Source organism: Nycticebus coucang, chromosome 21, assembly GCF_027406575.1.
Source record: "Nycticebus coucang isolate mNycCou1 chromosome 21, mNycCou1.pri, whole genome shotgun sequence".
In the NCBI taxonomy this organism is placed as follows: domain Eukaryota; kingdom Metazoa; phylum Chordata; class Mammalia; order Primates; family Lorisidae; genus Nycticebus; species Nycticebus coucang.
The window spans coordinates 65,722,595-65,749,018 of NC_069800.1; the positions used below are offsets into that span (position 1 = coordinate 65,722,595).

The 26,424-nt window shown below is 54.7% G+C and overlaps 1 protein-coding gene across 1 annotated transcript in view; it reads left to right on the forward strand.

Annotated features, from left to right (window-relative positions):
• CDH4 (cadherin 4) overlaps positions 1-26,424 on the forward strand; it is a 469,303-nt gene that overhangs the window by 428,596 nt on the left and 14,283 nt on the right. Inside the window, exons 8-9 of the mRNA XM_053574371.1 lie at positions 3,449-3,586; positions 13,288-13,473. Of these exons, the coding sequence (XP_053430346.1) occupies positions 3,449-3,586; positions 13,288-13,473 (324 nt within the window). The remainder of the gene's footprint in view (positions 1-3,448; positions 3,587-13,287; positions 13,474-26,424) is intronic.

A 26,424-nucleotide genomic window follows, 5' to 3' on the forward strand; every position in this document is an offset into this window, starting at 1 on the left:
GCTGCAGGAGATGAGAAACCCCAGGGGCAGCCCCCGTGGCATCTCCCTCCTCCTGAACATGGAGGTGGCCAAAAATCACTTTTTAAAGAGTTCATTGGCTCCACTGCTGAAGGTGTGGCCAGCGCCAGGGGCATCTGCCCTGTGCCCCCAGAGGGAGCAGGAGGGTTCCAGCTGGCCGACTGGGGCCCTGCTCAGGACATCCATGGTGTCCAGCGGAGCTGCCCCACACATACAACACTGCTGCTGCCCACCGCCCACCCAGCCACTCCGTGGAGGGTTAAAATGGAGTGGAGGCTGCAGAATTCAACCTACGGAGGGGGATGCCGACCCAGAGTTGAGCCCAGGGGGCCCAGGAGTTGTTGCACATACCAGCTCTGACCTTGGGCTGTCCTCCACCTTTTAGGACTCAGACTGACCACCTGCAAAGTAGGGAGGCACCACACCTGGACTCCCAAGGGCCAGTCAGAGGCTGCACATGCACACACAGCCACATGGTCTGTCAGGGCACCAGAGACCCAGGACACCCCAGAAACAGACCCACCCTGCTGGCACCTGGGCACTCCCTGGCCCTCCTGGAGTGAAGGACCAAGTGGGCTTTAGGCAAAGAAATGAAGTCCCAAATAAGCCTTTTTAGAAAACACATCAAAACCCACAGCCTGGCCCAGCCCAGCAAACACAGACCAGGCATGTCTGCAGGGTCACCTGGGGGCCGCCCCGTGGGCATACGCTTGGGTCCTGCCCGTCCTTTGGCCCTGACTGCCATCTGGAAGGGGCAGTGCGGCAGTGACAAGGTCGGGAGCCTGCCTGCCTCCAGAAATGCCCTTGACCCCTCTGGGCCCTGCATCCTTGCCTCCCTTCGTCCTCCCCACTGAATGAGCCTCCTGCCTGCTGGGCCCACAGGGACCTGCCCGGCCTCCCAACTCCAAGACCGGCCTGCCCTCTAGTGGCAGCCAGCTGCACACACAACACACACGTGTGCACACATGTACACACTCACTCACATACACGCGTGTACACACAGATGTCCATGCATGCATGTGTGGTACACACGTGTGCGTGTGCATCCAGGCCTACATGCGTGTGCACTGCCCTCATGTACACACGTGTCCCTGTGTTTCTCAATGTATTCTGAGCCCAGCACCCAGGGCAGCTTCCATGTAACTGAAGAAATAAAGATTATGGAAAGACGTCACACTCCAATTATGTGACAGCTCCCTGGGGTTGGCCCTCCCCTCCCAGTGAGATCCACCCTGCACTGCCAGCCTGTGCCCATCTCTCATCCTCCAGCCTGGCCACACAGTGGTGGGAGGACAACCTCACAGACACCTTGGGGGAGGGGGCACAGCCAGGGCAGGAGTGACCAGGGTGCCTGAGGTGGCCTGTGCAGTGGGCAGTGGGGCAGCCCCTCTGGTGAAGTGCCACTTGCTTCCCTGCCCAGTTTTGGAAAGACACTAAGACCCCCTGTAGCTACGATTTCCAAATGTGTCCTGGGAGGCAGCAGAAAATCTGCTTTGTGAAGAATGGGAGAAACTTAGAAGGGGAGAGCGTTTCCAAAACGAGCCTGCCTGCCCCCTTGTTAGAACCTGATTCTGCTTCCTCAGTGAAGGGGGGACTGGAGTGACGCCAATTCTCAGAGTGGCCAGCGGCTCCCACAGCGAGGCCTGTGCATGGAACAAGCACACACAGCGGGCGGCTCCATGGGCAGCGTCCAGCACCCCGGGATGGGAGACACGGGCTCTGTGGGCGGCGTCCAGCACACCTGGCTGGGGGGCATGGGCACCTGTCACTGGGATTCATATTTGCAAGCCCGTCCACTGGGGCTGGTCCCAACCCCAGCCTGTCTCTGAGGTGTCCTCATTGGAGGCAGAGCCCTGACTCAGTCCAGCGGCTCCTACCCCTGCTGGGTCCTTTGGGCCAGATGCAGCCACCAAGAGCAAGGGCCAGTGGCCACAAGGGGAAGACTGCCAGGGAGGGGCTGCCTACTCTCTGCTCTGATGGACATTTTCTTTCTGTGGGGACCGTGACCTCAGGGAGGGACCTCTGTGAGAAGCAGTGCCGTGACGTACAGGGCTGCGGGCAGGCAGATGTCTGAACACACCATGGTCTGTGCCCAGAAAACAGGCCCTATGCACACTGCTCCCAAGGCAGCCAGCCAAGGGCAGCATTAGCCACAGTCTTCGTGTGACGTCCATCCTGTGTTCAGAAAGGGACCTACCGGACATCCTGGTTTGTGTCATTCTGGACGCTGCTGATACCATCTGCATTTCACCTGTAACAAAGGCCTGAGCTCAGACTCAGCCTCAGGGACCCCAGCTGGTAACCACCCTCTGCCCTTCTCAACTGTGTGGCCCTAGAGAGCCGGGAACTGCCTGGGCCTCGCTGGACTCAGTGTCTCCGTCTTAAAGTGGGGCAGGACAGCACATCCTGCTGCCGCCCGGTGGTCATTCTGGTCACTTGTGCTGGGAAACGACTCCTGCCTTGGCGGGACTCATTCTTCCCTCTGTCATCAGCTGCCAGGTTGGCTTGTGGAGAGATGGAGCGATGGAAAGAGGGAAGGAGAAGAAATGGAAGGATGGGAGGGGGAGGGAGGGAGAGAAGAGCGGATGGACGGGGATGATGACCAATAGATGGATGTGTGGATGGAGAGAGGAAAATGCTGGTGACCCATCTGCTGAGCCAGTTTATAGAACTTGAGCCCATTTCATGGAAGGGCACATCTGGGAACTGGCCTTTCCCCTTAACCTCTCACTTGGAGAACATCTCCAAAGGTTGCTCCCCAAGTGATGCCAAGGAGAGGCAGGTGGTGGCCCTGGCAGAGAGCTGCCCATCAGGCTGGCCCACAGCTGTCACACCAGCTGTGTTCTCCTGGTCAGAACAGGGGTGTGGAAAGCCCTGACTCAGGGACTCTGGCACTGATGGTCCCCTGGCAAGGGCTGGGCACAGAAGGACTGTGAGATGCCTTCTCTGCCTAATAAAACTCATGCATTCCATCTTCGCCTTTAAAGCTCCCACCTGTACCTGAGTCCCACCTGCTCCTTCAAGGCTGCACCTATAAGGAGGGGTGTGGGGGTGTCTTTTCTCTCCATTTGAATTTCTGACCCACGGAACTCCCTCTGGACTATTCTCTCTTCACAGTTTTCCCTCCCTGGTTTCCAAACCCAGCATGGGGCTGGTGCTCCCTGGGGCCTCCGTTCTTTTACCTCGGTGTGACCTACACTTCTCAAAGGCAGGGCTGCTGGGACAAGCACACAGTCACTCCTTGTGGTTCCCCTGGCACAGGGGACGGGAAGGGGATGTTCTTCTCCAGGCAGCACCAGCCGGAGAGCCACAGGACCCACTCCGCACACCATCCCAGCACCAGAGAGACGGCCTCCCCCCACAACAAATGCCCTGTCAATTAACATCAACCTGACTCACAGCTCTCTCCCAACTTGTCTCTCCCTTCCAGAAAGTTCAGCAGTACACAGTCATTATTCAGGCCACAGACATGGAGGGAAATCTTAACTACGGCCTCTCAAACACAGCCACAGCCATCATCACAGTGACAGATGTGAACGACAACCCGCCAGAGTTCACCACGAGTACGGTGAGTCCCCCCAGCCCCACGCCAACCTCTCTCCGCAGCTGACGGAGCTCAACAGGTCACAGGCAGCAGAGGCCTGGGCGGAAGAGACCAGGTCTCAGTGGGGACCCCCTGCTGTGGGAGGCATCGTGCTCCAGGCCACCCGGTGCCACCCGATGCCTGGAAAGTTACCTTCGTGAAGCCTGGAGGAGCTGGACAGTGGTGTTGGGCTGACATCACAGCCATTTCTAAAGGGCTACCAGTGGCTGTGTGCGCTGTGGGACTTGTCTGGGGGATGTCCCTCAGGGCCTTGGTGAGGGGCAAACCATTCTGCATAAGGAGCGTGACCCTCTGTGGCCCTCTGTGCCTTTTGGCAGCAGAGGGGTTGTGTGCGCACGTCACTGCCTAGGACTCAGTGGCCAAGTGCACTGGTGGATGTTCTCACATCCGCTCTGTGAGTCTCGCTGCATGTCCATGGTGGCCCCAAGCCCACGATTCACAGGGGTCTGCAGTTCCCATGGCCTCTGGATTCAAGGGAGAAATGGCACCCCCAGGAGGACCCCCTCCCCCAGATCCTCAGGGGTCACTGGGTGCCAGCAACCATTCTCAACCCTGCTTCTGTATCTCCCCACAGTCACAGGGTCCAGGTCCTGGCTCTGCTGCCTCCTTGCTCACCAGCAGACACCCTCACAGATTCCCAGGTCCTTGGGGAGTGGCAGCCTGGCCCCAAGCTGGCTCGTGGGGCCCTGCAGGGCAGTTCTGACATGACAAGCACAGGCCCCAGCCCATGAGCCCCTCCAGAGGGCTGCAGGTGCCCGGCTAGGACGTGGAGTCAGCCCAGGCTCCCAGGCCAGCTACAGCCCCGGGGTGCTGGGGTTTCGGGGTCTCCCTCCTCTGACAGCTCTATCCCCATCTTGTCTCTCCTCGAGGGCCAAGTGGTGAGGGGTGTGCGTCCGTGCCGGTGACAGTCTTGACAGTACCAGTGCATCTGTCAGCTGCCCACAGGCAGGACAGGGATCCTGGGGCCAGCCCCATCAGGGCAGGGATACAGAGATGGCCCAGCATCTGGGGCCCCAGGAGGGTGGTCACTTGCCAGAGCCGTGCAGCCGGAGGGGAGCATGGGGACTGGACCCCAAGAGCTCTGCTGGGAGCAGAGGGAGGAGACCTACCTGCCGCAGGGCAGCGTTCCTGGGGCGCCATGGGCTTGCTGAGGCATCTCAAGGCCAGAGCCCTCCTCAGGCAGCTGGGCTGCCCCAGCCCCCCACCCCAGGGTCTGGGGCCACAGAACAGTGCAATCTCTTGGTCAGAAAGCAGATGGCACGGCAGGAGCCAGCTGAGGCCCCACCAGACTGGGGGTCCCTGGCAGTGAACCCTGGGCAGCAAGAGCAGCCCCTGAGACCAGGCAGGCTGAGCCCCAGGAGAGCAGCTCTCCTGGGACTGGCCCGAGAAGGAGGCATCCCAAGTCTTTCTGGGCTTCAGTGTCTGTCTGCTGTCCTCCAGCAGTGACCGGGGTGGAGGAGAGGGTCATGACCCACGTGCACCCCAGGGAGTCCGGCCTTACGGGAAGCAGTGGCCACCCTTGGGACCTAGGAGGATGCCAATGCCCAGGCCCCAAGACCTTGGTGGGCTGTGCCCATAGCCAGAAGACCTAGCTGTTCTTCCTTCTGACCTCAAGAGGGCTCCTTGTATCCACACAGGGCCACCCTCTGTGTCCACCCAGGGCCACATGGCTGCTGCTGAGGACAGTTCATGCCAGGCCTGGAAGCAGCTGCCACTCACCCCACACTTGCAGGGCAGGAAGTTGCCTGGGTCACCTGTCAGTGAGGAGCCAGTGCCAGGTCCAGTCACTTGGTGCTGCCTGCAATGGTCCTGGGGCCACCCTGCAGTGCTCAGAACCCTCTGCTGTGTCGTCAGGGCCTCAGATGGGCCAGGGCAGGTGCCTGGGCACCAGGACACACCCTATTCCAGCACTAGCCAGCTGAACCCTGGTCACCAGGGTGGGCAGCATCATCCATTCTCCTAACCACAGGGAACCCCCAGCTCCTCCAGGAAGCAGCCTCAGGAACTTCATGGTTGCCATGGAAACCAGGACAGAAGGAAGCCAAGCAGAGTCCATCTGGGGTCTGTCCCCAACAGGGGGAAGGGATGTGACCCGGGGGCCAGCGTTCAGCCCAGGCCCCCTGGAGAGTGGTGTCAGCAGGTCCTAAGGAGACTCTTCTGGGAGCCGGGTTGCCCCAGCCTGCCCACGCCCAGGTTACTCCTCTGTCTCTCCCTCCAAACAAGCGGTCCAGGCACCTAAGGTGTGCTGAGCTCCTCACCCTCACAGGCTGCAGGCCAGGCCATCCCACAGAGAGCCAGAGGACCCAGCATCGGCCCACCCTCCCGCCTCCAAAAGGGAAACTCCACCTTCTGTGTCCAAAAGTGTCAGCTAAAGTTTGAGTTACCAGGACCCAAAATTGGCACCCCCATCAACTCCAGGACCTGGGCTCCCCTGCTTTGGGTGAGACAGGGCTCTGCTCACAGGCAGTGTCGCACACTGGTCCTAAGCAGGCTGCCCCACGGTGTGCACAGATGTTTGCACCCACGAGCACCCCCATGTCCAACTGCAGGGCTCCCACCGCCGCAGCTCCCTCGCACCCCTCTGACATACCCGTGCCCAATACACATGAACTCTGCCTGCTCTGGGGCATCCTGTAAGTGGGCCACAGAACACGGGACTGGTCTGTGTCTGACATCTCCTCGGGAAATGCCTCAGAGGCTCATCTGAGAGGCCTCACCCAGCATTTTCCCCCTGGGTTTCATGGTGTTCATAAATACCTGGCATCAGGCTGACCCATGGCGCATCCACCCGGAGACAGGCACAGGTGAGGGCCGTGAGAGGGGCCGGCAGGACACCACCAGCCACACTGCCAGGCTATGTTTACTAAGCCTAATCAAGGACAGTCAGCAGAGGCTGGAGATGCAGGGGGTCTGCATGATTTGATTCCTGGTCTCAAGCCTTAATGAAAAGTTATTTTCCCGTCGCCAGCTCTGAATGCAGCTACACTGCCCCCCGCAAGGCCTTGGTCAGTGTATAAACCCCTGAAAACACTGTGGGTGGTGCCACCCACACCCAGGAGCATCAAACTGGGTGGCTGAGCAGACAGGTTTTGGCTCCAGTGGACCTGGGTCCTGTCACATCCTGGCACTCAACAGGGGTGTGTTGCAGCCCAAAACTTCTAAGCCTAGTCTCCTATTCTGTTGAAACGAACATGAGGAAGTAGTTAACATCTTATTGCAGTTTAAAAGTTGTACACGATGAGACTTATTGTATTTTTCCTGTCCGTTTTCTTGAGTCATTTATTCCCCATCCCAAGGCAAGCATGGATAAAAACAGGTTAAATGTTTCTTTAAAAGGAGGTCATAGTGGCCAGGGTCCTCTGCGGGCAGGACGAGAGGATGCCAGGTATTCAGGATGTGCCTGGCTCTCAGCATGCTCGGTGAGGGGGCTGTTACCCAAGATAGCATTTACATACAGACACTCACACAAAGGGGTTAAAAGTGGACCGTCCAGAGGCCAGGCACAGGGGCTCACACCTGTGACCCCAGCACTCTGGGAGGCCAAGGCAGGAGGATCCCTTGAGCTCAGGAGTTCAAGACCAGCCTGAGCAAGAGAGAGACCCCGTCTCTACTAAAATAGAAAACTTAGCTGGATATGATGGGTACCTATGGTCCCAGCTACTCCAGAGGGTGAGGCAGGAGGATCACCTGGGCCCAGGAGTGCAAGTTTGTTGTTAGTCTGACACAACAGTAATCTAACCTGGGTGACAAAGTGAGACCCATCTTAAAAAAAAAAAAAAAAAGTGGCTTCCAGAGGCCGGGGTTAACTGACCCTAGAAGCCCTGGGGTCTGCGGGTTGGGTCTGCTCAAGAAGCTCAGGGTCAGCAAGTGGGGTGCCATCCTCGAGAGTGACCTGGTGAAGGGTGAAGGGACACCCAGCACTGGGGGTAGACAGACTATGGGCTAGCCTTGGCACCTTCCTGAGGCCTGGCTGGGCTGGCCCAGTGGCCTTGCCAGTGGATGGCCCAGTCCCTTGAGCCTGGCAGTGAGCCCATTCAGGCCAACCCCTGTGAATCCCCAACATCCTCGGCTTTTCGATTACAGCACAAACCTGGGGGAAGGGAGAAACAGCGACTCAGCATAAGCTCCTGAGAGTGGGAATTTGGCATCTTAAAATTGGAATGGACTTGGTGCCCTTAATTATGCTCCGGTGCACAGTGCAAACCTCGTCCATAAATAATTAATTGCAGCCAGCTTTTCTGTACTCTGAGGTGGCTGCCTCAGGGGCCGGGAGCTCCCGCCCCCACCTGCCATCCCTTCCACCTCCCTGCCCCTCTCACCAGGCTCACGTCCACTTCCTGCGGATGGCTGTCACAGGGCTACTCCTGAGAACGCAAGTCCAGACCCAGAGCCCAGGTCTGGGCAGGAGGACCCCTGGGCAGAAGTCCCACAGTGTCCTAGCCAACATGACAGTGGTCTCTCCACTCTCCTAGGGCTTCCTGGGCCCTGCCTGGCGGAGCTGCTCAGAGAGGTGTGTGTGCAGGGGTCAATGGATGGTGCTGGGGCTAGACTCCACGCTTCATGCCTGGCTGCACCACAGACTGGGTGCTCATCTTGGGCAAGTTCTGGAGCATTCTGTGCCTCAGTTTACTGATCTGCTCCACCTGATGGGTCATGTAAGGACTGCTGTGTCCCTGATGTCAGTCACTTGGCAGGACAACTGCTCGCAAAAACACAGTAAATGACGGCGGTGAGGGGGTGCTGTTTCGGGCTGGGTCACTGACATTATCTGCGGGGACCTCGCTCCTCCCCAGCAGGCACCGCTGTGACACTGCTACCTGAGTGCAGGGCCGACCCAGGGTAGATAGGTCAGTGGCCACCCTGGTTCCTTCCGGGAAAGGAAGCGCAGCTCCTGCCCACGGGCTGAAACACCAGGAAAGGGGTTTCCATTTACTCTGTTGGCTGTCAACTAGGCCCTCCTCTAGCTGGCCTCGCAGTGGCCTCTTCCTCGTGGGCTATATTCACTCTCAGGGCAGCACTGCCAGGGGGCAAGGGCACGTGGCCAGGAAGGGGACAGGAGGAGGAAGGGAGGCGGCATCCTCCAGCTCCTCTGGGTGTAAGAGCCATGGATCCTGAGCTCAAAACCCAAGAGAAACCATCATTATTTTATTGGATAGAAAACTAAATCTCAAACATTAAAATTCAAGTTAAATAAAATTGAAATCTAGTTTAAATTTAAATAAAATTAAGTTATTTCAAATTAAATTAGAAAAATTTTAAAACATCATCATGTCCTAAGAAGCAGCCGCTCGCGAATTCTCAAGCAGAAACAAACATGAGTGAGGGAACCTCAGTAGCCTGTCCCAGGCTCAGGGACACAGACCCAGCCCTCAAGGGACAGGAGCAGCAGGATGGCTCCCACTGTGCTAATTAAGGGGACGGATCCTGGGATCCCAGACAGGCAACCCAGGTGACAGCAGTTCCAGGTACACATTCCAGAAAGAGCCCACCAGGCCCAGAAGGGGTGTGGGGAGCCCAGAGACAGCCCAGGAAGGGCAGGGCCAGTGCCCCACACCATGTGGCCCTCAAGTCCTAGAACTGTGCCTACGGTTAGCTCTGCAGTGTGGCCTCACTGGGGGCAGTACACACGGTCACACAGGTGGGATTGATGTCGGGGTCTGGGGGCCTCCCCTGAGGCTGCCCCATTTGCTGTGTGGCTGTGGACAGGTCCAGTCGCAGGGCCCTGGCGTCCCCCTGCCTAGGGCCCTGTGTTCTCGGGTGCCCCTGGTGGCTTCAAGCATCGGCTCCATTACTCAGAGATGTGTGGCCACAGGCCAGTCACTCAGCCCCTCTGATCTCTATTCCTTGTCTATAAAATGGAAGCCGGGGCAGCCCCTGAATTGTACGGCCCAGAAAACAGGAGAGGGGGTGACTCTCTAGGCACAAATGCTGGACTCCTCCTCCCCGGGGACAGGGCCACTATAGCCTGGGCGCAGGTGCCATGGAGGTCTCAGGGCCCTGCTGGACGTGGTGAGGGCTGGTTCTGTCACTAACCATGTGACAGCCGCAGCCTCGTATAAGGACACTGACTCTGGGCTGTGCTCCACTGTCCTCACCCAAATCCTCCTCTTATCTAAGCCTGATCTGAGGCTAAGGGTGCCATTCCCTGAGGATGCACGGATCTCTGGCTTAGCGCTGAGCTTGGCCAAAGGCCCTGGAAGAAAGATGAAATGCCCCCACCTCCTGGGATGGGTGCACATTTGAATTCTGGATTACAGTCTAGGCAAGAAATCCCATTCCAACGCTCTTAGAATTCCTCCTTTCCCAAGTATGTGCCTTTGGATCCCACGGGACCTCAGAGCTTTCTCTGTGCCTGAAAATCTGAAAAAATTAAATTAAAAAGTCATTATGGTTAGGAGAAAGTTAATAAGAAAATCCTAAACCAGATTTATCAGCTAAGGCCCTTCTTTGCAAACCTTTATTAAACTTGCATGAATTAAAATAGACTCTGCATACAAACTTCACCCAGAAGTCGGAAAGGAATGGACACGGAGCCTATGGTTCCTCTGACAACATGAGCCCTGCTCAGGAGGACCAGAGCCCTGCTGGTCATTTTAGCAGAGAGGGAAACTGCAAAGGATGTGAGGGACCCAAACAGTCTGAGCGGCCCCCAAAGTCCGAGGGGCCAGATGTCTCAAGTACAGAGGCTGCTCCACCAGGGGCGCACCTGCCGTCCCCAGGCACAGAACCTCAGCCTCACTGACACTGGACGGGGTGCGGGCTGCCTCCTGGGAGCTCTCCAGCGTCGGTCCCCTCTGCCTTTGTTCTGAATCACAGTCACACAAGTGTGTCCGACTGGCGGGTCCTGGCCCACCTGGCCCAGTTATGGCTCTAGCAAAGGCTGGAAAGTGAGCGTCTGGAAAATAAGGGAGTAAATGCAGAAGCACTAGGGGGCCAGGAAGCCTGACCAATGTCCACTACACTGACCCTGACAACTTGAACAAAAAGAGAGGCCTCATCTCATAAATACCAAACACTCAGAAACTCTAACTTCAGGCACGGCTGGCCCCGGCCGCGCTGGTAGCCCTGCTCCTCTGGGCCAACTTTGTCCTCAGGCTGTGTGCAACAGCCCCTACCCAGCACCACGGACACAACGCCCAGGCCTGACGCAGCAGGGCACCCAGAACTGAGCCCTGACCGCCTAACGTAGTCTACTTGCCCACTTCCAAGCCTATTGAGGCAGGAGCCTCAGGGGTCAAGCACAGGGGTCCTCTACCATTATCTGTGAAGGGCTAGTTAGTATTTTCATCTGTGGTCACCCTGCCTCTGTCACAGCTACTCAACTCCACTGATGTAGCTCAAAAGCAGCCACAGATGATTTGTAAACCAATGGGTGTGGCTGTGTCCCAACAAAAGTTTGCACAACAGGATGCAAGTGGGATTGAGCCCTGTAATTTGCCAACACTTGAAGGACCAGAAGCTGCAGAGAGTTGCTTGTGGCTCCTGGGTCCTCCCACTCCTGGAATTTGTCAGGCAAATGTCTTGTCCTGATTTTAGTTGAGGAAGGTGAAGGGACCCCAAGATTTGGGCGAGTTACTCTAGGGAAATGTGGTGGCCCAAACAGAGGGGGTTCAGGGTCTGCATATTGGGGGCATCTCTAACGTGTGCTGGGCTCTCGGCATATTTAATGAACTTAGATCCTGGGCTGGGTGGGGAGCCCTCCCAGCCCCTATAATGGGACCTCCCGTGAGGACCACCAGGATGGGCCGTCACATCAGCCCCCACCTCTCTGTCCTGCCCCAGGTCCCCCAGGGAGCAGGCGAGCCCCCAGACTCACAGCCTGGCTGAGTCCTGGGACTTACGCACAGGCCTCAGCAACGTCCTCCAAGTGTCCCCTCCCTATTGTCCTTGGCCTGAGACCTGGCTCTTCTCTCTCCCACCACAGGCAGGCCAGCAGCTCCTTGCTCCTCACTTCTGGGTGTGCTTCTCCCCCCACAAACGCCCACTTTGCACCTCTGGCCATCGGACCGAGCAGCCCTGCCATCCCGCCAGCAACACGGTTGTGCCCCCTGCTACCCTGCTGGGCAGTGTGGCGCCCACTGAATGCCCGCTCTCTGAACACGGAGCCTATGTCCTGGGGGGACAGTCCTGGCCCTGGCAATGATTGATGACCGCTGGGCCCAGTAGGCCCCTCCAGCTCCCTGCAGAAGCCCTGCCATGTCCCAGCTGTGGGTTCCCAGCTCCAGCCCCTGGGCCAGGAGCAACAACAGCAAGGAGAGCCCAGGCCGTACTGGACAGATAGGAGCTGTGGGGGTGGCACTGTCAGCTCTAGAGTTTAACAAACATGGTTCAACTAAACCCCAAGATAAGCTCTGTCACCACTGAGTGTGACCACGGTGCACAGACAGCACCAGTGACTCCAGCTGAGATGAATTTGGGGTAAACTCACAACTTCTTCCTAATAAATGTCATTTCTGGACTTGAATCCTTACCTGTGGGGGGATGGGTGTGGCCAGTCATGCTGCAGCCTGAGCTATGCTAAGCTGAGGGTGAGGGTGAAGGGCTGAGCTTCCGGGAGCAGAGCTAGGGCTCCTGGTGGGGCGCAGGGGGGCAGCATGTTCATTTCTGCACGTTTCCTTGGGGCTTCCATTCTCAAGTTCATTCATCAGCAGAGATGCCGGCCTTGGGTCGGCAGGGACAGCCGCCATCTGTATGGCTCCATCCCATGTTCACAGATGCTCATGGCACATGACTCTTGTCAGCCAGGGAACCTGGCTTGTCACAGCTCCTCACACAGGCTGTGTGACATTGCACGCTGAGCCTGTGCTCTCTGGGCCCCTGTGCTCTGCCTGGAGGACTCACCTGTGGCAGACGCAGTCTGTGGGCCGCACCACGCCCACTTCCCAGCCCCTTATCCTGTTCACACTTCATAACACTCCCTTTTTGCAGCTCCTGGTGCCATGGGACACTGCCATGGCCATCTGTCTGTCACACAGGCCTGCCTGGGAGGGCTCACTTCCTATCCACAAGCCTGCCAGGAGCCCGGGCTGCCTCCAGCCTGTGCGAGCGGCCACATTCTCGGCATGTGGCCACCCTGCTCAGCTCCCCGCCTCCTCCAGGCTTCTCCTCTGAGTTTGCCTGTGATCTTCATTCTGTCCTGTCCAATCTCCCTCGGCCTCCCTCTTCAGAAATGCACACAATGGCATGTAGGGCCCACCCAGGCAGTCCAGGGTAATCTCCTCATCTCAAAATCCTTATCATAACCACATCTTTTCTCATGTAAGTTGACATTTCTAGTTCTAGGGATAGAGGTGTGGCCTTTAGACACCTTTAGGGCCTGTGTCTTTAGGGCCACCATTCTGCCGGTACAGGTAAAAAACTTTGGGACCAGGAAGGGGTCTAAGGCCTGGCTGGGAATGAAAATAAGCACCTCTTCTTCAGATGCTTGTTAAGACCTGCTGGTGGCTGGTCTAGCTGTGGCAGCCGAGCCATCACCCCCTGCCCAGCCGCACTCCAAGGAGCTAGTGCCACCCCTCCCCAGGCAGCCCATCGGCTCTGTTCCTGCCCCAGACATGAAGTGTTCAGCTTGTGACAATTCCCCAAGCCATGAACATATGCTGGGCCCCTTGCTGTACATATTTTACACTTAAAACAGGCTTGTGACAGTCTTTTCTTGCTTTCTGCAGTTTGCAGGGGAGGTCCCTGAAAACCGCATAGAGATGGTGGTGGCAAACCTCACTGTGCTGGACCGAGATCAGCCCCACTCGCCAAACTGGAATGCTGTCTACAGAATCATCAGCGGGGACCCCTCTGGGCACTTCAGTGTGCGCACCGACCCTGTCACCAACGAGGGCATGGTCACCGTGGTGAAGGTGGGTGCCTTGATGTACCTTGTCAGAAAGCTCAAGTTCTGCATGTGTGCTGGAACCAGACAAACAGAAATAGCACTGATATCCAGGGGCGGAGGACTGTGCCTAGCCTGCTGGGGGCAAAGACAACCTTCACAAGGAACCAACATGTAACTCCAAGGCCTTGGCAGAACCCCCAAAAATTACTTTCCTGTTCCCTCCCTGACATCTGGGAGGGAACCCAAACCCTGACCCTCCCCTTAATCTAGTAGTGGGTGAATTTCACTAACAGAATTCTCAACGTTAAACCATCCTTGCATTCCTGAGATAAACCAGCCAAGCCATGAAGTAGTGTTTTGTAATACATGGCAGGAGTAGTTTTGCTAATATCTGAAGGTTTTTCATGTACTTTTCTGAGCAATTTAGGCCTATGGTTTTCCTTTCCTGTAGCATCCTTATCTGGATTTTTGTATCAATGTTATATAGACTAACCTCAAGAGGTGTTGGGGAGTGCTCCTCCTTCTATAACAGTGTAATTATCTGTCCCTGGAGCATTTGTTTGGGCTTCACTTTCCAGCCATCAGGTAGGTATAGGTCCTATTTTTGGTTTTGCTTATACTTCTTTTTGTTTTGGAGTGGGATAGATTCATAACTACTAGTTCAATTTCTTTAATGATTTTGGTCAGATATGCTTTTCTAGAAAATCTCCCACTTAATTTTCAAATTTATTTATATAAGCCTATCATTATAGTAGTAGTGATTCAGTCCTCTAATTTAAGTCTCTTTCTACACTATTATTATTAACATTTTGCTACATGTCATTCATATTTCCCTGGAAGGGTAGATTGTAGATATACAACAAAACTTATCTGTCTTTTACAACTTAATATGAAGCAGTTTAGCAGCTACTGTTCCCAGAGCAATTTTTAATAGAACTAAGAAGAAAGGAACAAGAAATCATTCGGTATTTTTAAAGAAAAGAAGAGTAATGGAAAGGTGAGCTTAGAGCTCCATAGGATATGTCAAAGAGTGATAAAAAAAAAAAAAAGTAGTTTAACTTTGAGTTGTATCATTTAGAAGCTGCATTCAGCTGCCCTTAGTAGAGACCTAACCACAGAAATTCAAATACTTTCATTTCTCTCAAGTAAAAGGATCCTGAGATGGACAGTTAGGGCCAACATGACAACACCATAATCAACAGAAACCCTGGCTCTCCTTGTCCTGCTCTGCCCTGCAAAGATTCATCCTCCAGGACACTTCATGGTCCAAAATAGCTGCTAAAGCACCGGCCATCACAAGAACTTTATAGGCAGTAGGGAAGCAAAATGAGGGAAGAATGATTTGCCCCTTCTTTACTAAGAGACCCTCCCAGGACATCTGTTCACATCTTACCAGGCAGAGTTTAGTCACATGGTCATTCTTAGTCAGAGGAGATGCTGGGTAATGTGGTTTGTCACCCGGGGAACATTTTCTAAACTTCAGCTACTAAAGAAGAAGGGGAGCTGGACATGAGATCACCAGCTCCTCTGCCACGTGGGGTGAAAATGGATTTTCTCCAGGACTCTATTTATGTTTCTCAACTCCCCAAATAAATTTTTTCTCTCTCCAAATAATCCCATATTCTTTTTTTTTATAATCCCATATTCTAAGCAAGCTGCAGAAGACCAGTTCTGCTGAAAAATATTGGTAAACTCCTTCATTATTTTTATTCTTTTTTTAAACTTATTTGTTATTTTTGAGACAGAGTCTCACTCTGTTGCCCAGGCTTAGTGCACTGGTGTCATCGTAACTCACTGCAGCCTCCAACTCCTGGGTTCAAGCCATCCTCCTGCCTCAGCCTCCTGAACAGCTGGACCTACAGGCACCTACCACAACTTTTGGCTAATTTTTCTGTTTTTAGTAAAGTCAGGGTTTTGCTGTTGCTCAGAAGGGTCTCAAACACCAGGGCTTAAACAATCCTCCCATCTTGGCTTCCCAGAGTGGTAAGATTACAGGTGTGAGCTACCGCTATTTATTTGTTTTTAGAGACAGGGTCTCACTCTGTCACCCATGCTGGAGTAATGTGCTATCATAGCTCACTGCCTTCTTGAAATCTTGGGCTCAAGCCTCAGCCTCCTGAGTAGCTGGGACTACAGGTGCCACTACCCACACCCAGCTGATTTATTTTTTGTAGAGATAGGGTCTCACACTTGCTCAGGCTGGTCTTCAACTCCTGAGTTCAAGGGATCCTCCCACCTCCCACCTCGGCTGCCCAAGTGCTGGGATTATAGGAGTGAGCCAGCAGACCTGGCCCTTCATCATTTTTACTGTATTCATGAAAATTTTTTAAACATACATAAAAGCAGAAATAATAGTAAAATGAACCCTCACATGCCCATCACCTAGATTTAATTATTAACATTTTGCTACATTTAATCGTTTTGCTGAAGTGTTTGAAAGTAAATTACTATGTCATGACATTTCAATCCTAATACTTCATGAGCTTTTTCATCAGGCAGGTTAGTTCTTAGAGGAAAGGCGGGTTAAGTATCTGTTTCCTGGGGGTGAAGAGTCTTCTGAAGGCAGTTTCAGCACATAGCACCCCCAGTGGTGCAAATAGGATCTGTGTGTGAGGACTGCAACCAGGCATCTCCATCCTGAGTTAAGACAAAACCCTTTCTCTTTCTGTGTAGACACATTTGACATTGAGTGAACTTTCTAGTCCCTAGAAAGCCACAAGGGTGAGCTGTTAGGGCCTTGCCAGGCAACATTGCTCCTCGGAAGGAGACCCGGACCAGGACAGGAGCACAGGGATGCCACCACACACAATGGGGAAGCCCAGGGAGCGGCGGGAGGCTGCAAGGTGCCCTCCCCGGCCTCTGCAACCCCCACAGCCCTGATTCTCACAGCCTTAGAGAGGTGGGGCAGTGCCAGGCCCCAGGAGCAGCCCTGCTTCTGGAGGGCAGGGTCATTTCATAACTAGAGTACAGCCCAGCTACCCAGCTGGGAGAATGGCTGGCAGCTTCTGAAAACAGAAGCACCAAAGGTCTATGGGAAGAACAGAACTCTGTCCCCTGGTTGGGGAAGGCTGTTCCCAGAGAGTCCAGGGAAGGTGGCATCCTGGCCGGCAAGCAGGGTGGGAGGCGTGGCTGTGCCCTGTGCCCAGTGGGATCTGTGCAGAGAATCTCAGCTATGGAAGGTGGGGCAGCCTCAGTGAGTCCCATGGCCAGCTGTCCATGACCTGGGGCCAGCCAGGCCTCACCTCCCTGGGCCACACCCCTCTGCAGACCCAGGGACCCCCTTCATTCTGCGTGTGGGGCCACCTGGTCTCCATCAGGCAGTGCAGACTCATCTGTGGACAGGGACTGAGGATCCCTTGGGAGGTCTCAGCAGTCCCACCGAGAGCTGATTCCTTGGGACTGAGAGTCTTCCTCCAGCCCAGGACACCCCTGAGAAGGACACTCAGAGACCGACTCACACCCAGCTTTGTGGCAGCTTCCAGCCCTCTGCAGAAGGCCTTTCGGCACAGGTGGGAATAGCACAGCGAGTACTGAAATTGGCCAAGGGACCCCTCTGCCCACCCTTGACCACCTGCATTCTCACACGTGGCGGCAGGCTACCCTGTTGGGAGGCAGCCGGCTTTCTGCACTGCCCCCTCCCCCAGCCCACCCAGCCTCTCTCAGGCCTGTGTGTTGAGGGCAGAACTTCCCAAAGTATGTCCTCAGACCCCTGGTTCTCGGGATGTTACCTGGTGCTTCACCAGGGGCCTGTGACAGTTACTTTTTCCCCTCAGACTTTATGACCTGTCCTTCACTGGCTGATAATTGAAGACTCCAAGAAGGCCATCTAGGGTCCATCCCTCGGACCTGGGACACTTAGATCCCCACACTCAGGGGAACCAATGTGGACCCAGCCTGTTACACTGGCATCTCCCCACAGAACTGTGGAATCTAAAGGTGACCTGCCACATGCCATGCACACGGGGAGGCTGGAGCTGGAGCCCAGATCTGAAGATCTGCAGGCGCTGTGGGCTCAGGGGCACTCTGCCTTTTCACAGCAGCCCTGTCCCCATCGGGAGCTGGGAGGAGCCTGTGCCTACAGCAGTGGGCAAGGGGAGGGATGCCCAGGCCACTGGGGGCAAAAGGGCACAGCCAGCTGAAGTCTTCATGACCCAGAGAACTGGCTTGTCCTGGCTTCTGCATGTCCCCAGACCTCTGCACCCCACATCTGCCAAGAACACCCAACCTGCCAGCAACGGTAATCACAATAGCCAGCGTTGACATGGCCTGGGCTGTCACCAGGAGTGCCCTTCTCAGCCTGAGGGAGGACATGTATGTCCCCATTTCACAGATGACATAGCTGGGGGCTGACTCACAGGACCCACAGCCAGGCTTGGCCAGGTTCTATCTGCTACTAACACTGTTCTTGCAACAAGTTCCCTGCAGTTCTGCCTGTCAGAGCCAAATGTCCCTGTGTGTGCCAGGAAAGGTTCAGGTTTGAAGTCCATGCCTAGGAGCTGGTTGAGTTTCTGCTCAGAGCCTAGGTCCCATCCCTGGCACTAACAACCACCGCCATCTGGTTGGCATGAAGCCTTTCCAGTACCATGAGGGGCGACACAGAAGCCTAGGGAAGGGTCTGAGACGTCAAGAGCCAGAATGCAACTCTGACTCGGCTCAGGGAACCCGAGACTCTACCGTGCCTTCTACCCGGCTGCTGTCAGAATCCAAGGGTCACCCAGCAGGATGCCAGGAAGGAAGCAGGTGGCTGATGCTCCCGGTGCCTGCTGCTGAGAGGAGCCCAGGTGCGGCCCACTCCCACAACATGCTGGGAAAGATGCCCTGTGCTGGGGCCGAAGACACGTGAGCGGCTGCTGGTGGGTGGGGAGGGAGTGACCACAGGGAGAAGCTGGCAGGGGGTAGAACTTTCCTGCATCTCAATCACGGGGGTGTTTATGGCTCCGCATACTCGTTACAGTTCATAGGAGTGAATCATACTGTGTGTAAATTTAAAACAAATTTTTGGGGTTTTGGGGGGGGTTTTGAGACAGTCTTGCTCTGTCATCCTCAGTAGAGTGCTGTGGTGTCACAGCTCACAGCAACCTCAAACCCTTGGACTTAAGCGATTCTCTTGCCTCAGCCTCCCAAGGAGCTGGGATTACAGTCACCTGCTACAACGCCCAGCTAGTTCTTGTTCAGGCTGGTCTCAAACCTGTGAGCTCAAGCAATCCACCTGCCTTGGCCTCCCAAGTGCTAGGATTACAGGTATGAACCACGGCGCCCGGCCCTGCATTTTATTTTTTATTTTTTATTTTTTTGAGACACCCTGGGTAGAGTGCTATAGTGTCATCACAGCTCATAGCAACCTCAAACTCCTGGGCTCAAGTCCTTACCTCAGCCTCCTGAGCAGCTGGAACTACAGGTGCCTGGCACCACACCCAGCTGGTGTTTATTGTATTTTTAGTAGCTATAGGGTCTTGCCCTTACTCATCCTGGTCTCGAACTCCTGAGGTCAGGCAATCCACCCACCTCAGCCTCCCAGAGTGCTGGGATTATAGGCATGAGCCACCACAACCAACCAATTAAAACAAATTTATAGTAAATTTTAAGACTTACAGAGCTAGCTGATCAAGATAGCTCACACCTACTATCCTAGCACTCTGGGAGGTCAAGGTGGGAGGACCCCTTGAGCTGAGGAGTTCAAGACCAGCCTAAGGAAGAGCAAGACCCCATCTCTACCAAAAACAGAAAAACTAGCTGGGCATTGTAATGGGCACAGTAGTTCTAGCTATTCAGGAGGCTGAGGCAAGAGGATCACTTGAGCCCAGGAGTTTGAGGTTGCTATGAGCTATGACGCCAAGGTACTCTACCCGGGGTGACAAAGTGAGACTCTGTCTCAAAAAAATAAAAAATTGCAGTTCTGAAAAGCACAGACTCACAGGGGTCTCTGCCGTCTCAGAGTCTGGGTCACTGTGTCCTGGGCAGAATTCAGCATTGAAATCAAGCTTTTCCCTCTTTTCCTTCATTTTTGTTTTTATTCCATTTAGTGTTTTTGCCTAAAGTTTCCATTTAAAATCTGTTTGAGGCAAGTGTTCACTCTGGGGGTTTCCCCTTAAAAAACACGTCTGCCCTTGGCCTCACGTCCATTAGGAGACACTGTCCTCTCGGCACTCTCTTTCAGAAGGGGTGTCGGGGTATTGTGGATGGTGTGTGGTGTGAGAGGTGGGAGGGCAGCGCAGGGATGCAGTGCCCAAGGGCCCACGCTCTGGGATTCCTGTGCTGGCTCTCACTCAGCCCGTCAGTCACCTGACCTCGCGTGCGTGCGTGTGGTGGGCCTGTGCCCAGAGGTCTGTTGCTAACAGATATAAAAGGCTTGTCCCAGTGTGGAGCACACAGTGAGGACTCAGTCCATAGTGGGAGCTGCTGTAGGCGTCATTCTCTTCGTCCTCCTCAACACCAGCACTGTCACTGTTGTCACAAGCTGGGGAGAGGCTCCTGGTCACTTGCCCTGCACTGGGTTCCCCAGTGAAGAAAGGTATTTAATCCCTACGTGTCCTCAGAGTGCACGTCCTGAGCCTCCCCTTTGAGCAGGGGCCTCTGCCCCTTAGCAGCATGAGGCACTGTGTGGGGAGCACACTGCAGACTGACCAGGTCTGTGAGATGCTCCCAGCTGGTGCGCCCAGGAAGCTGCAGCCCCTCGGTGCACTGCCTGCCCCCTCCTCTCAGGTCACCCAGCTTCTGTTCCTAGACCCACCCCACAGGTGGTGGTAAGCCAGGGACCGGCTCCTCTCCTGCTGCCTGTCCCCACAGCTGCACCTGTGCCCTGCACCAAGAAGACAAGGACCCCAGGGCCACAGTCAGAGATGTCAGTGGTCAGCTTGGTCCTCGGCCGCAGTCACACAGATCCTGGCTGCACAGACCTCACTTGTTCCCACCAGCATCTCAGACAGGGTCTCCGGCCCTCTGCCCTGCCCCGCAACCCACCCAGCTTCATCTCTCTCCCCACTCTGGCCTTGCCACCCCTACGGGCTCTCAGCTGGGGCACACACTTCTCTGGTCTCAGAAACCCAAGCCCAAGTCTGTCACTGTCCCCCTCCTCAGGAGCCCAGCAGCGCCTCTCCCCACCCACCCCTGCACCCCTTCTCTCCGTCCTCCCGTCATGAAATCACAACATCCTCAAAGGGTAACTGGCCTCCTGTCTGCTCTGCAGTGACAAGGCTACCTGAGGCAACCAGTGAGCCATGACCCAGCACCTCCTCCGGGCTTACGGTGGCAGGAACATCCCCAGCCCCGGTACCCTAAGCTCCCGTAACTGCCCCCCAGGCAGTGACAGAGCCCCTATGTGCTGGGAGCAGAGCAGCAGCCAGTGCACTCCCAGCCCTCCCCATGCCGCGGCCTGTACCTGGCTGCGTGTCCTCAGGGTGCAAGCCCTGCACCTCCCCTTTGAGCAGGGGCCTCTGCCATGCGGGGAGCAGCCATGCCACCGCAAGTGCATCCACCACCTTGACTGACCTGCTGGAGCAAATTACCTATTGATTTCTCCATTACAGAGGAGTTTTATTTCACCCTCATGTGGACTTTTATTGGCTGTAACAGTCTTTCTGGAAGGCCTGCTCGCTCAGGCTGGGGACATGATTTCTAATGCGCAGCGTGCAGCATTATTCCCTGTCCCCAGGGGCACAAACTGATGAACATGGAGAAAGATCACAAACTTGGTGGCTTATCACAGACGGCCCCTCTCCTGTGTCATGAAACGTGCATTGAAGCGGAAAGACCCCCTCCCAGCCTGCTCTCAGGGGCAGGGGCTGCAGGTTCTGAGGGCACTGGACAGTGGGGGTGCAGGTGGGTGCTGGGTGCACTGCAGCACCTGCAGTCCAGAGGCAGGAACCTAGATTGGGCCTGGGGCAGGGCTACACTCTCTGGCCGCACTCCCCCGTGAAAGCTCTTGGGGGCAGTGCTGGGCTGTCCTGAATGGACACCTCTTCAGACTTGCCATCAGCCTGGGCCACTGAGCTCCTGCCAGGTGGCACTGCAGGTGCGCGGAACCTCCTGTAAACACACACTCGTGGTCTCAGTGAGCAAGGGGTGGCAGGCCGTCCCCTGCATTCCCTCGGGGCCCACACTGGCGCTGTGCAGGACCTAAGAGGCAGAGGTGTGAGGTCCAGCCCCTGCCCCGGGGCTGTCAAAGCAGGACACGGGGGTGGGGAACAGGTGCACAGCAAGGACACGTGGAACCCCAGGAGTGTACCATGGAGCCACAGGCGCCTCACTCGGGCCTGGGGAGGCATGTGGGACCACCCCTCCCTCAAACAGGTGAGACCATACCTGGGAGATGAAGGGAGCCACTGGGGCAGTGGGGCACAGCAGGGGACAGCTGCCATCCCTGCTTGGGAGCAGGTGCGGTCTTCTCTTGCAAACCCGCTCAGCCCTATAACTTACTTTTGACTTTCCTGCTTTTTATGCTTAAATGTTTCATTTAGTAGCAATAGCCAAGAAGTCATGGGTTTGACAGACCGGACATTAAACCACTGATGCTCAAAGAAATTGCTGGTTAATGCTCACAGAAACGGCAGCCGAGAGGCTGTGGGAGCCCCGGAGACAGGGCTGAGTTTGGATGGGTTCAGCCCCAGGTGGTCATGGCAGCCCCAGGCCCCACGTGCAGGAGCCTCACGCCACAGGAAACTGGTTCTGCAAGCAGATAAGCTCCTCTCCAAGCAGAAATGTGTTATGCTTTTTATCAAGAAGATTTCTAGGCATCCGTACAAGTTGGAGAGACCCGTATGACTGAGTGAAACCATCACATATACTTCACAGTGACTGGCACACTGCTCCGGCGCCTCAGCTATATTTTTGCTGAAGTGTGTTTTTTTACTTCCCAGACCTCATGATCCTCGACTCCTGAATATGTCAGGATGCATCACCTTCAAATCTACATTCTGCTTACAGAACAACACACTGCTATCACACCTACCCAGATCAACCGAATTTCCTTCTTATTAACCAGCACACGTCTAGATTCAATTTCCCTTAGTTTTCCTAAAACTCTCTTTGCAATCTGGTTACTCAAATGTGATCCAAACAGGATCCCCACATTGCAGTTGGATGTAATGTCTTTTGAATCTCTCATAATCTAGAACATTCCACCCACCTTTGACCTGTTACAGACATGAAGCCAATTGACCCTCGGAAGTTCCCACATTGCAAATTCGTGAGCTTCCTTTCTTGAAGCGCTGTGTGTCTCATTCCTCGTTCTCCTGAGTTTCTTGTACCCAGGGATTTAGGCTTGAAGGGTCAGTCTATGGAGAGGAGCCTAGTGGCTGGAAGCCCAGGGGTCTGGGTGTCCACTCACAGTCTAAGCCTGCGCAGCAGGGCAGGTGGCAGGAGCCCGACCCCTGCATTGCCTGCCACCCCTTGTTCACTGCAGCTGCCAGCACCCATCTTGGTGCCCGATGTGCTTTACGGGAGGCACCTCATACCCACAGTGTCACCTGGCAGGACCTCAGTGGCCCAGGCACATGGCAAGTCTGAGGAAGCCCCCGTCCAGGATGGCCCAGCACCGCCCCCAAGAGGTTTCACAGGAGAGTGCAGCCAGAAAATGTCGACCTGCACCCCTGGAACAGGGAGCCATCTGCATTGTGACCTATGGTATCCTGCCCACCGACAAACATCCCTCTGTAGATGGCACGTTCTTCATCACCATGTGAAAAGGTTTTCAGAATCCTAGCATTCTTCGTACATTTTGTACAGAGAACTCTTCTGAACAAAAGAGCTCTCTCTCGTCAACAAGGGTCCTGTGATTACTTTGAAATACAGGCTTGTGGTCATTGGAGTAATGTGGCCCTCCAGGGATGTCTGTGCCCTGAAGTCTTAGATGAAAAAAGGGACTTTGCAGCCAGGGTTAAGGATCTGGAGATAAGAAATGGTCCCGAGCTATCTCGGGGGCCCCGTGCAGCCTCAGTGGTCCGTATAAGCAGGACGCGCGATGCGAGGGTGGAGCAGATCAGAGAGACAGCAGGACTGGAAGGTGCTCCGTTGGCCGACTGTAAAGACAGAGGAAGGGCCTGAGCCCCGGCAGCCTCAAAGCTGGAAACAGCAAGGAGATGGGCCCCCCCAAGAGCCTCTGGACCCAGCCCAGCCAACACCTCATCTTTAGCCCAGTGAGACAGATTTTCTGAATTTGGAGCCCCAGAAGCACAAGATAACACACGTGTGTTGCTTTGAAGGACACAGAACTAATATAAAGTCCAACATAAAATGTGAGATGAAGCTTAATTCTTTACTTTAAATCACTATCACCCTCAATGGGTGCCATTGAATGGCACTGTCTGAATCTCCTGTGGCTGCTGTGACAAATCTTATCTCAGAATTCCTGCCTTACCCAGGTCTGCAAAGTCTCTTTTGGCAGGGAAAGTCACATTCACAGGTTCCAGGGATCAGGACCTGGAGCTCCTTGGAGGCCATTACTCAGCTGACCCCAGTGATAAAGAAAATCTCTCACTTCATCATTAAGAGAGTGGGTTTTTATGCGTCCGGTGTGTTTTGATCAGTTGCTGTCATCATTGTCTTTGATGCTGAAATGGTCCCACTTCTGGCGAGTGGAAGTCTCATCCATGGTTCCACCTCCTTCCACTGCCAGCTTCCCATCCCTGGAGCGTCCGCCCCTGTGGGTTCCTTGCCCCACGCCGGAGTCAGCCTTCCCTGGGGAGGAATGGCGTTCAGAGACCAACATCTGGGCCCACGAGGTGCTCGTCACTCTGAGCTGCCAAGACATTCTCAGCGGGCAGAGAAGGAAGTAAAATGTCAGAGTACATGCTGTTCTGATTATCTCAAATATATTTCACTATTCCTGTCCCTCAATGAATCCCCAACAATAAAAAATATATATATATTTGACTAATTCACATGGTTCAGTTCATCAAATTTATATCAGAGGGATTTTACTTAACTTCATTAATTTCATACTTGCACCTCATTTCTTTTAGGCACTAAAAGTCTTGGTTGCTAACGATACTAACATAATTGCTTAATACTTTATCCTATATACATTAGAAGTTTACAAATAACATCATATCTGAAATGTGAGGATGTGGGATAATATATGACTCTAAAATCACGAGACAGATGAGCAAACTCACACTTTACCCCAGTCCTCCCCGCTGATTATGGGCAACTGTTTTTATTAGTTTTTGGTTTGTCTTTGCAGTGGGCGCACATGACCCAAATACACGTGCAAAGTCGCACTCTCTCCCTCCTTCATGTAAAGCACTGTGAGTGTGGCTTTTGCGCTCACCCTAGAGGCCTCCCCCTTCTTCAGGACACAGGGACCATTCTCATTCCAGGTCACAGCCACCCATGTCTCCACAGCACAGATACTCTGCCAGCATTTGGCCAGCTGGTGCGGTGACCATTTGGGGTTGTGTGCAGAATGCGAGTAATGTGTGCACGTGTTACTTCAGGGGTGTCTGAGCAGATTTTTTTTTTTTTTTGAGACAAAGTATCACTGTCACCCTGGGTAGAGCATCATGGCATCATCACAACTCACAGCAACCTCAAAGTCTTGGGCTCAAGAGATCCTCTTGTTCAGGCTGGTCTCAAACTCCTGAGCTCAGGCAATCTAGCCTCCCAGAGTGCTAAGATTACAGGTATGAGCCACCACGCCCAGCCTGAGCAGAGTTTTGTTTTTTGTTTTTTTGTTTTGTTTTGTTTTGTTTTTGTAGAGACAGTTTCACTTTATGGCCCTCGGTAGAGTGCCGTGGCGTCACACAGCTCACAGCAACCTCCAACTCTCGGGCTTACGTGATTCTCTTGCCTCAGCCTCCTGAGCAGCTGGGACTACAGGTGCCCACCACAACGCCCAGCTATTTTTTTGTTGTTGTTGCGTTTGGCCGGGGCCGGGTTTGAACCCGCCACCCTCGGCATATGGGGCCGGAGCCCCACTCACTGAGCCACAGGCACCGCCCATACTTTGAACATTTCTTGTTTTTTTTTTTTTTTTTTGGAGAGACAGAGTCTCACTTTATGGCCCTCGGTGGAGTGCTGTGGCGTCACAGCTCACAGCAACCTCCAACTCCTGGGCTTAGGCGATTCTCTTGCCTCAGCCTCCCGAGTAGCTGGGACTACAGGCGCCCGCCACAACACCTGGCTATTTTTTTTTTTCTTTTGGTTGCAGTTCAGCCAGGGCCAGGCTTGAATCCACCACCCTCGGTATATGGGGCCGGTGCCTTACCGACTGAGCCACAGGCACCGCCCTGAGCAGAGTTTTTTAACACAGTTGTCACGTGTTGTGTGGTGACTTTTCCAGTGAGACTGTTGCAAGCTTTGCCACTGAAGATTTTCTCAGGGTGCCAAGCTGTTCCATGAAACCTCCCTCGCTCCCCACGATGTGCAGGAAAGGTTTGAGCGAAGCTTTTCTGGTGACACACCATCCATCCACCTTGGAATTGCAGATAGTGGAGCCGTCCTGGTATTTCTCGGTCAGGGGTCTGGTGTCACAAAAGGATGCGGTGGGTCAGGTCGCTCCAGCCATTCATGGCAGTACAGGGAGCCCAGACCCGGCATGTTGGCTTCTAGGGGCTGTGCTGAAAAATTATGGAGCAGGCAGAGGCGTGAAGTCAGGTGTTGGCAGGGCTGCGGGGACGGTCCGGTCCTTCCTCTCTCCTTGTTTCTGGTGGCCACTGGCCATCACTGGGTTTCCTAGGCTTGGAGCGGCTTCTCACCGGACCCCACCTCCGTCCTCACATGGCCTCCCCCCTGCATCTGTGCATCCCGAATGTCCCTCTATCTCTTTCTCATGAGGTCTTTGTCTCACATCTGTGTCTCGAAATGACTTACACCTGCAAGGGCCCTATTTCCAAATAAGGGCCATTCACAGGTCCCGGGGGGTCATATTTTTCCAGGGGCCACCTTGAGCCCAGCACACCTGGTGAGGCACCCAGATGAGCAGCATCAGAGCTTTCACCATGCCGGGCTTGAAGGAGCAAGGGAGGGGTGGGGTCCCAGG